The sequence below is a fragment of the Bactrocera latifrons genome, unplaced genomic scaffold, assembly GCF_001853355.1.
Source record: "Bactrocera latifrons isolate USDA-ARS-PBARC rearing strain unplaced genomic scaffold, ASM185335v1 scaffold_4, whole genome shotgun sequence".
NCBI classification, from domain to species: domain Eukaryota; kingdom Metazoa; phylum Arthropoda; class Insecta; order Diptera; family Tephritidae; genus Bactrocera; species Bactrocera latifrons.
The window spans coordinates 4153922-4166455 of NW_017537045.1; the positions used below are offsets into that span (position 1 = coordinate 4153922).

Genomic DNA, 12534 nt, shown 5'->3' on the forward strand with positions numbered 1-12534 from the left:
AACAGATTGCTATAATTTGGGAAGAAATAAAACAAAAAAAGTTTTGTCACTTGGCTAAATGTGAAATTATTAAAATTAAAACTTTTCTGAAAGCATTGCGCCGTTAGAGTAAATTATTTCATATAATGTAAGCTGATAGACTATAAGTGTATTGAACTGATTACCAAAATGCTGTAACAATTGGACTTGCTTACATATAGATACACATATGTATATTATTATATAATTATACATATACATATTTATATAATCATACATGCAAAATTATATGCTGAGTACATACATATACATATACCTTGCTTCTTGTAAGGAAACTCCTCAAGACACTCCACGAAACATCAGTAGCTTCAGTAACCGAATAATAGAAAATAATGTAGCATACTTTTAGGCAGCCAAGTGATATCTTGGCAGTTTTGAATGCATTAAAATATGAATGAACAAGAATAGCACACACACACCCATACACACATTGACTTTCGTCATAAAAATTACCATTTTAGCGCGTCGAAATTTATAACAACCACAACAACAACACACACAGCAGCTGAAAAATGGTATTAAGAATGCTTTAAAGCCAACCATAAACATTAGCATAATTGCGCTGCGAGGACAATGGCCAGGAAGCTGGACTGCCAAAGTGGCGGATATGTTTTTTGGTATCAAGATTAACAGCTTCTGCCGCGTAGCAATTGCTTTCTCCTAATAATTTAGCAAGACATCAAAAGCATGAATAACAAAGCACAATGTTTATATATGTATGTATACCAGAGGTATATGCGTATTTGTATGTGTGAACTTTTTGTTGTTTACTTGCGTCACCTCACGTTTATGCTATGTATGTATGTACGTCGCTCAGGTGATTAGTGCAATTAGACAGGTGCGCGTAATGATGTTTCCACTGGATTAAACACACAATTTAATGCCCGTCAACTGCGTGGGGTCGCTGCCAGCGCAACAAGCACATACATTTATACATATAAATATACATATACATTTGTATATATGTATGTAAGTATATAAGTACTTGGTATACTACTATTTCCTCTACGCATAACTAATGACTGTTAAACTTCGCTTACTGTTTAGGAGGCTGAGGTACAGTGGGACAAATAGTATCACAAATTGATCTATCTGAACAATTTCTTCAAAGATTCCACTGCCTTGGACAGTAACCTATGATAAGCTGGTGAAGATATCTACTCAAATGAAAAATTTTGTCATGCAAGCACTTGAATCCGATCGTTCAGTTCGTATGACAGCTTTATGTTAAAGCTTATGTGTAAAAGTTCGCGCAAGTGAGGAAAATTCTCTGAGCGTCATTCACTAGGGAATGACCAGAAACGATTCTTTCGCATATGACTTAAGTAGCTCACGACTTTCGGTTTTAAGCCAAATATAATGTGAGTGACCAATAAATATTTATTTGAAGGTGAGATAAGCTGAGAGGGCGAACCATTCCTCCCCAGGTTTGTGCGCTGGGTTTGGGACCCGCCCCGTTAAAAATACCCTCAATGAAAAAAAGAAAAAAGCCTCGGGTATGATGACAACCACTGCTAACGTATTAAGGATTACGATTGAGAGGGCATGCACCTGGAATGTCCGGTACCTTAATTGGGAAGGTATCCGCTACCCAGCTGGTAAATGTCCTCGTAACAGTAAAAGTGGCATAACCCCTGTCCAAGAAGTGCGATGAAAAATAATGTTAAAAATTGATGGGACAAAGACTGAGACGCCTCGGTCATTGTGGCATATACTACGTTGGCCATATACTACAGCAAAACTTCGGTGTAGGAATGGCATCCGTCGGCAAGTACTGGCATACACTTCAGTGGATGAATATTTAGCCACAATCCGCATCAAAGCGAAGCCCTTCAACATATTACTGATTTACGCAATTTCACCGACGGAAGAGAAGGACAATGTGGTCAAAGATGTCCTCTATGAGCCCTTTCAGCGAAGATATGAAATATGTCCCCGCCACGACATCAAAATCATGCTTGTCGTCCTTAACGCTAAGGTGGGCAAAGAAGGTATCTTTTGCACAACGGTCGGAAGTTTCAGCCTGCCTAAATGGGTTAAGATTGATCGACTTCGCCGGTGACCGAAATATGGATTGCGACGACTGGCAAAAGGTTTCAAGTTCCGTACATACTCTTGTATAACCCCAAGGGGTGATCTTGTGACTGCTGCCCAGAGCATACAGAAATTATGGAAGCAACACTTATCCAGCTTGCGGGAGTTTGTAAATCACAACCACTATATCAAGGAGCGCAGTCGGTTTTCCTTTTTCTATTTTATGGTTCTTCTTAAATTGTATCTCCAACTAAAAACAGCAGAGCTTGATTTCAGACTAACTCTCAGTTATTCGATGCTAAAATTGTGTCTTTCAAGAATGTTAAGCGATCGCCACATGTCACGCCATAAACAAAACTAACTGTCAAAATTTTATAGTACTTGCAAACAACGTTTTATACTTTTTTAAAACATCACGAACTAATAATTTTTTCTGTCCACAAATAACTCTCTTTTATTCGACAACTCTCTCAACTCTACTCTACTGCACTTGTTCATCAAGCTCGCGCCACTGTGCGCTAATAACACAAACATTAAGTATGATAATCAGTATAATATTACCGTTAGTGCGTGCCTTCCGCAAATCACTTGCCCTTTCAGCGGCGTTAGCTCATCAAATAAAAGCGAGAGGAGTCAAAGGGCGCCTGGCAATGCTGAAATTCCATTAGTGGCGAGATGGCAGCGAGCAGTGGGGGTGGTTGGTTATTAGCACAACATATTTTAAATGACCGCCACGAGTAGTTCTAGACTAGTCAGCTCATAGCGAGATAATCGCAATCTCGTTACACTCCTTCACTACAAATATTCCCGCAATGACGTCATACGGCGCATCAGAAAGCTCAAGATTTCCCTCCCACTCACTGGCATGCTCTAAGCGCGCTAGTTCGCAAAGGAAACTGTGTCTATTCACCTATTCAAAAGAAGACATTTAAAGCTACATACTTATTTTACTCCACCCAAATTCTCTCTCCTTGCCTCAATTGTTTCCATATCCTGGCATATTAGCGCGAATATCCTTTTTTGCTTTTGTTGAGCACTAATGTGAGCTCATTTTGGCACTTATTTTTTAGCGTTTTCGCAAAGGAAGTAATTATGTTTTTAGCGCAAGGCTTCTTTTCGAAAATGATGCTGTTTAAATATAATGGATCTGCATTAATTGAATTGCTCATTTATGAATGAGTGCCATTAAAATGTGGAGCAAGTTTAGATTGAACTAGAATTTCATATATATACAGTATAAATGTTAGCAACAAGCTTGACCGAGCATCACCTCTCGTATATGAGTAATAGCCTTAATACATTTTAAGAGAATTTTTGATGCGACGAAATGTTCTCCTCGTCAAGAAATTGTCCGCCAAGCCTATAATAGGTACTGCTAAGTGATAATACCAAAAATACCGACCGCCGTGTAAACGGTAGCGGTTGCTCTCTCTAAGCAGACTATAAGATAGTAATATTAGAGCAGTAAATGCCATTTTCTCAGAACTAATTGCAGTTTTAGAGGGTTCTTGAGAAAATATTTTCACACAGACTCAAGAAAGCAGTTTTTTTTTTCAGTCCAAAACCGTGCGTTGGATTCGTAAATATAATCTACTGTTTTAATATCTTGTTTGTCTACTCATCCTCTTAACAAGGTCCCACGTAAATAAGTAGCTTATGGTACCATTTTGTGTTGGAAAATTTGTGAAGTCGGTTAGTCGAATAAGAAATTATTAGACCGCAGTTTCCTTTGTTAGGTAGTTAAAGTGTGATACAGAACTGAACCAGTAACATTGATAATGCTTTGTTATATGCCCATAAAGAGAATATTAATATGACCTCCGGCCGCAAGCGTCCGCAATTCCGACATCATTATGCTAGTGGAGCTTTGCAACTAAGCATATTGAGCTTGGACGCTCATAGCGCCCATGCCCATAAAGAGAATATGTATAAAACTTCCGGCCGCAAGCGACTCATACAACAGTATATTAATGGAGCTTTGCAACTAAGCATATAGAGCTTGGACAATAACAGGGCAATGGCCTCTACAACTAATGAGAGGCTAGGCTTACTGAACGCAAAAAGCTCACTGGATCTCTTCTGCACAATCTTGGGCCAAAACGATCTGGGGACAGCGCATGGACTTTCGGTTCAACATTGGCCAAGTTCCCGCGTGGAACAGAATTCATTAGTACTTAGAACACATGAAGAAGGGGAGCACAGATTCGTTCCCATTCTTCTGAAAATGGGGCTAACGTACACTTCCTTGTCAGCTCATCACTTCTGCAGATACCTGCTTTACCGCTGTGGCCTGTCAGGCCTACTAGTGTTATGAAAAATTTGCCCGATGCCAGTGATAAAGGTTGAGCATTCCTTAATCAGATCTGAAAGCCCGGTTAATGAGTTCAAGAGTTTCGCCCAAGCTTTGAACCATCCGTCACTGCCCCTTTACTTAACGGCTTCAAATGTTTTGTTTGGCGACTGCATGATTATAAAGTCAAAGCGTGTGAGGATTTTATTGGGTTCAGACGTGTGTTCATTTAAAAACCCAGATGCTCCGAGTCTGTTAGCTTTCGCGGCCATACACTTTCTGACGATATATGGTCACTATATGCAAAATGGCATTGGGTTCCATGGTTGCAGTGAACCTTAGACCACACATGCTGATGAGCGCCGCGCATTGGACGATTTCGAGCTTCATAGTGTGTTGTGTTATCTTTTTCAACGTTATCCACCACACAAATTATCTATAGAACATAAAAGTTATGTTGGTAGAGTTGGAGGACAACTTTCGCTGAGAGACCCCACTTGCGACAGTACAAAACAAGCAACTTCTTCTTTGCTCTTCGTTCGATATTAGACTGCCATGAAAGCTTCCTGATTAGGACGAGCCTCAAATACTTTCATGTATGCGCAGAGAGTAACGAAAATATATGTTATATATAGCAATTACGTAAGTCCTAAGTTTTGCGATTATGGACACCATAAAATATTCCACGTTATAAATACTGAATTAAATTTCTTAAAGCCAGCGCTACATAATGTTGAGACACTTAACTCATCGCACAGACGGACGACACACTCAAAAGTTGCGAATATTATTATGGACGACAACAATAAAGCGCAATGATGCTACAAAAGGATGCTTTCAACGCGGCGGTCGGTTGGCTGGCTGGCTGGCAGCTGGTGGCCCAAGCCAATGCCATAAACTTTAAATAAGTAAGAGGCAAATAATGGAGTAAGAAAACCGGCTGCCAGGAAATTACTTCAGTGGCACGAAGTGGCATGCAACAGCATTGTGCGCAACTAAGTGGAAATTGCAGGAACAACAGGCTGTTAAGGTGTGGCAAGACGCGGCGGAGCACTGACGATGACAATGAAACGATGAAGTTTCAAGAAAGTGGAAATGAGCGCGAAATGTGCGAAAGTGGCAAAGTGACAAAGTCATAAAGTGGCAGGCGTGTGAGTTAGCGTAGTGGACATGTTGCACGGCAAATGTGGCATGTGGACGCAACGCATTTAAAAGCTTAAAAGCATTTAACGGCATGTGGCCGTGACACTACCAACAAATGCCCACACATACATACATACGAACGCATATAAAAGTAGCTTTGAGCTAAAATCAAAATTAAAATGCCAGCAAGCGTACAACGGTAAACGGCTGCTGGAAATTGTGCTGCTAAAATGTGTGTAAAAAAGTGCAAATAATTTTGAAGTATCTGTTTAGCAGAGAAAATAATGAAAAAATCCCGTACTTACCGCTAAGTAAGCGCTTTGGCCGCGTAGACGCGGTGGCGGCTCGGTGAAAGGTTCGCCATTTGCTGCGGCCTTGTCGCGCCTGTAAAAAAAATTGAAGAGAGAGAAATTACTACAAAAGCACAATTAGAAAATGTACAAAAGAAAATGCAATGTTTGTAAAAAAGGACAAAAAAAGTTTTTTCTAGAGAAAAGTTATTTTGCCAATATGGCCTCTTGCGGGCACAGTATCTCACACGCTTCATAAAAAACTTGCAGACAGAAATACTTGTACTTATATGTATAGACACATTTCTGGCTTTATTTGCTTAAGATTCCGTCAGCATTCTTCTTTAACTTACCACACACTCATAGCCTCTAATATTATTGCCACCCCAAACCCACATTTTCCATGTCCTTCGACTATAAATAACAAGTAAATGTGCGGAGACGATTGCGAATAACCATACTCTCTGCGATTTTTCATAACATTATATGCCAAATGAAATGGAAACAATAATCATAATAAGAAATAGGCAATAATCATAATCAAAGTCGCAGGAAGCAAGAAAACAAGGTTGCCAGCAGTTACATAGTCCAGTAAAAAAAAAAATAAAATAACTTTCTTTGCAAGCGACTTTATTCGCCGTTAAAATTCCCACTGGCAGTAACTCTAATTTTAGGCGTTACACAGGACAGCCTGTGCATTTTCTCGCATTATATTTTCAAAATACAGAGCCGCAACATATTGCTTAATATGCTAGCCGACAGTTCCTGAGGAAAGGACAAAAAAAAAAACGTTGTTGGCAACGGAAAAGGAAGTCGGCCAGCCAGATGTCAACTACAGTACACCGAAATTGTCGCATGGATGTAGGGAAATGCCGACGAAGAAGTTTGAAACGTGTCAAAATACAGCTTTCCATACCATTAAAGAATGCTCTCGACGTCTTCTGACGATTTACTTCCGGTCTAGCAAGACAAAGCATTCCTCTCCAGACAGTTTCTGCTGGAATGTTTTCGCAGAAACCATCTCTGGGTGAAGCGGAGCCACTTCCTAAAAGCAACTATAAGCTTTTGCTTGATTGCGACGACGACATCAACAAATAATACGCCTGATCGACCACAGACGCAATAACCACAGTAGAGCCATCAGCACTTTCAGCGGCTCCCTCCCAAAGAATGACGTACTTGGGATCAAACCACCCGTCATAACAGACGAAGAGCTCGAGTGGTTCCACCCTGTACCAGGTTAAATTTCTACTTATCCAGAATCATATGTGCTATATCAAATAAATGTCCTGTGTGCAAAGGATTCTCGCATGACTCTAAACATTTCTTTGCATTGCCACTAAATCCCACTCATCTAACAACCCTCTCCCTACGACAATAACAGACGGTCAAAGATTCGAATACCCAAAAAGTGGTTATTATATAAAGGGATTTTACAACCGAGCATAATGTTTTGTGATCACCAAAATCTTATGAAAATATCTAAATTTTCAGCTTCTTGAAATGTAAACGCCAAAGTACGATTCAACTTTTGTTAAGAAATATATTTGAACTTATAATAGGTTGTCAAAAAAGTCTTGCGGTATTTTTATTGAATTTTCAATTGTTCATAAAATTGGTTACAATAATGCGATTCGAGTCAAATATGTATGACGCGTTCCCAACGAGATGCCAACTTTCTAATGCCCCACTCATAGAAGCGCGCTTCCCTATTGGCAAAAAAACTTGGAGAGCCAATTTTCACAGAACTCTCTTGTGGCCAACTTCAGACTACCAAGCGCGTTCGCCATGGATAGAAACAGGTGGTAAACACTTGGTGCGAGATCCGGACTATACGGTGGATGCAAAAGAACCTCCCATCCGAGCTCCTGGAGCTTCTGAAGTGTCACTAAAGACGTGTGTGGCCTGGCGTTGTCCTGATGGAAGACAATTCGGTTGTGTTGATCAAAGATGGCCTCTTCTGCATGAGTACTGCCTTCAAGCGGTGCAGTTGTTGGCAGTACAAATCCGAATTGAGCGTTTGGCCATACTGGAGCAGCTCATAGTGGATTATTCCCTGCCAAYCMCACCAAACACACAGAAGAACCTTTCTGGCCGTCAATCCAGGCTTGGCCACCGTCTGGGCCGCTTCACCGCTTTTCGACCTTGACCGTTTGCGCCCTACGTTATCGTAAGTGACCCACTTTTCATCGCCAGTCACCATACGCTTCAAAAACGGGTCGATTTTCTTGCGATTCAGAAGCGATTCGCATGCGTCGATACGGTCAAAGATGTTTTTCAAGTCAATTCGTGTGGCACCCATACATCGAGCTGCTTACTGACTCCAAGCTTCATCAAATGGTTTATAACGGTTTGATGACCCAGCTCTTGACCGATGCTATTATGCCGGTCTCTTTCGATCAATTCAGCGATTTTATCGCCATTTTCGACGACAGGCTTTCCGGAGCGTGACACATTTTCGACCACCTCTACACCAGAACGAAAACGTTGAAACCGTCGTTGTGCGGTGSAAATGGAAACTGTATCGTGTCCATAAACTGCACAAATTTTATTGGCGGCTTGAGATGCATTTTTGCCTTTATCGTAGTAGTACTGTAAAATATGTCGTACTTTCTCTTTATTTTGCTCCATGTTTGCGACGCTATGACTCACGAACGACTTAAAAGAAACGACAATCAATCAAACACGTGTTAGCGCGTGAAATGAGCTTTCCAAAAAGGTATAGCATGACCCGATGCGACGAATAAAACTAGAACTACGCGCTCTCAGCGCCAACTAGCAAAAATACCGCAAGACTTTTTTGACAACCTAATATTAAGTTCTATAAAAAGAAACACTTTAGAGAGTTCAAAGAACAGTGCATCTACTGATTACCTATTACTTCGCTAAGCAGCTGCAACTCAAAATAGGATTGACTTTTATTTATTTATTAATTTTTATTTACCGCTTGGATGACGAATCTGGTCTTTAGGAACCTGTTATAGCAACTAAGTATATAATTTGCAAAGAAGGAATGAAACCACGTCATAAATTAAAGTTTTTGACTTAATAACAAGATCTCAAAATCGAAATTTCGATAAATGCATTATTAACTAAACCCACTGAAACTGATGATCTTACTTAATAAATTATTCAATAAAAGATTGTCATAAAGAAACGTTTGAGGAACAGTTTTTGCGCGGAGAAGTTACTCAGTTCCATTGGATAATGTTGAACGTGCAAGCACTTTCTTGGAGTACCCACTCTCTGCTCGTTAATGTTCAATTTGGAGAATGTTAATGGCATACTACTCTTGATGCCCGTTTCTAGTAAAGATATAGGAGTATGAATGATTTTGGACTGATGAATAGATAGCAGAAGATTGGGAATGTTCAGTATCTTTTTCAAACTGCAGCTCTCAACATCTTTACTGACTCTAACTAGTAGGAATACTTGAGATTGTATAAGCTGTAATAAAATATGGTATCCACTTAAGAGTATCATATATCTTGATGGATTGTTATCTTTGCCGGAATAAGCAGTTTCAAACCACAAAAGCCTAGCTCATAACTAAAAATTAAATACAAACTAATCTCTAAAGACATATCTCTTGAATAAGCTGGCAACCCTTAAGTGTGCAAACGAAGCTGAGGAATGTCGGCAGACACATTCAAATAAACTTGAGGAGGCTGTAGACACAAAGCCTACTTCATAGGCATTACAGAGAGGAACAACTACTAAACCTAAAGTCATGAAATTATATAATAAAGGAAAATAATTTTTATAATAAAAAACTCACATTTAGGCAATCAGCGTCAATTATAGAGAAAACAGCGCGTGGCCTTCTTTAGCTGAGAATATACTAGGAAACTTGGTGTTAAGGATTTATATGCAGACTTTTTATTTAAAGAGCTGCAGTTATTTTGATTTATACTGTGGGTTTCTGCCTGTTTGCCGATAAATTCATAATATTTTCAGCTAATAGGAATAAAAACTACCTTTTGAAGCAGAAATTATATAATGCCACATCTGTTTCCAGAAATTGTATGAATCTTCATTTCAAAAGAAATCCAATCGTTCCAGCACCTTTAAAGAAAATTTCTTCTGCTTTGGGTTACACTAAAGGCGAACAGTTTCTATACGATACATGGCAGTTCAATTGTGGTTTGTGGATGGCCAGACGTAAAGTATTTGAAGCATCTGCTACAGCTTTCACATTCAAGCAAAAGTTTCGATGATTGCTTCAGATTGAAGCTAATAACTAGAGAAAGTGTATTACAAAATACCAAGTAATATACATATACGAATGTTGAGGTGCCTAGAGCAGGTTGCAATCTATAAAAAATCTGCTCATCATGAAATATATAAACTCGTGTTTTACAGAGAAGGTCAAGATCCGATAGTTTGCTATTAATATATAAAAATAATATAATTATATAATATAAAGCCGGGGTGCTCGTGCTTGGAAATCTACCGGTGTCATAGGAATTAAGCAACAATGTAAACTATTTACACATTTTCATGACTATCAGACTCAAATGGTCGCGATTTTATCAACAGTGGTCCTTACTGGCAGAAAGAACGTCCCAAAAATTGTCACTAAAATCTATTAAAACTCAGCATTTTCGAGTTTCTTCAGGTCGTTGCAAGTTTTTCCGCCGTAAAGTCTAAAACATAATGAATTTATGTGAGTTAATCTATAAGCGCGATTGTTTTGAATGATTACAAAACATATACTCTCTCTAAAAACGTTGCGTAAATCAATTAAAGGTCTGAAGTTTTTCTTGCAAAATATTCTAGTAAGGTAGCGTGTTATGAGATATGGGTAGCAGTTATGGGTATCAGCATGGTAACTGAGTTTAGTTTGATGATCTAATTTTGCTCTCAATCCAAGAATAACCAAACTAAAAGCTGACTCCAAAAGTTTTCTCTGAGTTGTGTGAAAGCTCATTTTTCTTAACCAATTGCAAGCTCTTCGTCAAAAAATCTATGAAAGTTCAGCTTTTCCAGATCTTTTTTCAACAATCGAGTACCTACTATTTTCAATATTTGGATTTTGGTTTCTGCAAGTTTTTCTTCAAAAATTAACGCCACAAATGCGGAAAGTTACACTCAACACTCAACTGATACTTATACTGTAACATTTTTGCGTCGAATATGATGTCATGCTAGACTGACTCAGCGATTGAGACTCAGGGATGCTCGATCTATACTCTCTTAAATACAACTTCCACGTGACTCTAACCTTATATCCAAAACATATGTATGTATTTATAAACCAAATATCGTAATGAAATCTCAGTTTTCAATAAAAAATAGTTGAGGTTGTATACTTTTAGGAATCTTAGTAAGCCATGCTTAAATTAGTCTCTGGAAGAAGCTAAACTGTAATTATTCATACTTGTGTGTTAGGATTGTGGCTACTCCGTCAAAAACGTGCTCTTATAAACCCTTAAGAAGGTAATTCAAGATATTTGTTTGCGCTATCGCCGAGTATTTAAGATATTTTGGTATCTCAAAAACAATATGGTCCAATCAAGGTAAACTTGAGCGGCTACACAGTTCCGAATTGTTTACGGAAGCTTGACTACACTTCTCTAGAGTACTACGGGTACTTTTGAAAGCTCTAAAGTAGTACTAACACATTTTTATGCATGTAAATAAATCAGACGCATGTTTGAAGATGTGCATTCGCAATTCAGGTAAGCTTGTGGTGAGTTTTGAAAGCTCAAAATCAATTTAGAACTGTTCAAGACCCGTTTGTGGGAATTAAAATTAAGCTATTCACGTTGAGAAGACTCACGTGACCAATCTGGCGGAAAGAATTGTTAGTTCTCGCTCACCTAACCCTCAGTTATTTAGTATTTGATTAAACCACTAACTCTCATATAAAACACCGTTGTATATCCACATCTCTGTAAATGTCTACCCTGTTATGTTAAATTGCGGCAAAATTGCTTACTTACTGATTGCGAACCTTCACTAATTTCATGTGCATTATCACACGTGCTTCACGCCCCCACTTCATCACATAAGCATATCAAGAATCATATAGAAATATAGTTTAGCACAATTCGTACATTATTTCCGGTTTTCTGTTGTCATCACCGCTACTCAACCCAACAACCCTGCGCCCACACTCTAGAACTATCGCCCACCAACGCTGTCTAACGTTTGTGCGACAACCTTCGGTCATGTCCTGCAAATATTTACTGCCACAGCATCTTTTCGCTGTTTTGTTTGCTGTGTGGAGACGGGATGTTGGAAAAATGTGCACATAATGAGTTTTTGCGGTTTGGCGATTACCCAATGATGAGTGGAGCACCGAAGGTGGTGCGCTGTGGGTGACGGCGGCGCATAAGAAAGTGTGGGCGGCAGCTTGATATGAAATGCCAAATGCCTAAACATTTAGACATGAGTGAGTCGCTTGGCTGCCAGCTGACCAAATGTGGGCTACACTGCTCGCCACTGAGCGCTTTGGTTGTCAGACTCAACTCAACTTCTCTCTCAATCTCGTGCTACGGCACTCAGCACTCTGCGCATAGTATTTTATATGGGTAATGTTTGTATTTGACCGCAGCATTCGTTAAAATTCTTTACGTTGCTAGTTCTTTGGCAACTTTTAGTCCTTCCACCCTCCCAACCCTTCGCCTACACGACGTGCCTCATCCCTTAAATACATTCGCTATTATTTGCTACAACTGTTTTTGTCACTATAAATATGTTCGTATGTGTTTGTTTGGCTTGCTGTTGTCATGT

The 12534-nt window shown here is 39.3% G+C and overlaps 1 protein-coding gene across 2 annotated transcripts in view; it reads right to left on the reverse strand.

The window, feature by feature from the left end:
• Positions 1–12534, reverse strand: part of LOC108972435 (protein sprint) — a 553725-nt gene that overhangs the window by 482259 nt on the left and 58932 nt on the right. For both annotated transcript variants that reach the window (XM_018938999.1, XM_018939000.1), the window contains exon 4: positions 5812–5890. In XM_018938999.1, the coding sequence (XP_018794544.1) occupies positions 5812–5890 (79 nt within the window). The remainder of the gene's footprint in view (positions 1–5811; positions 5891–12534) is intronic.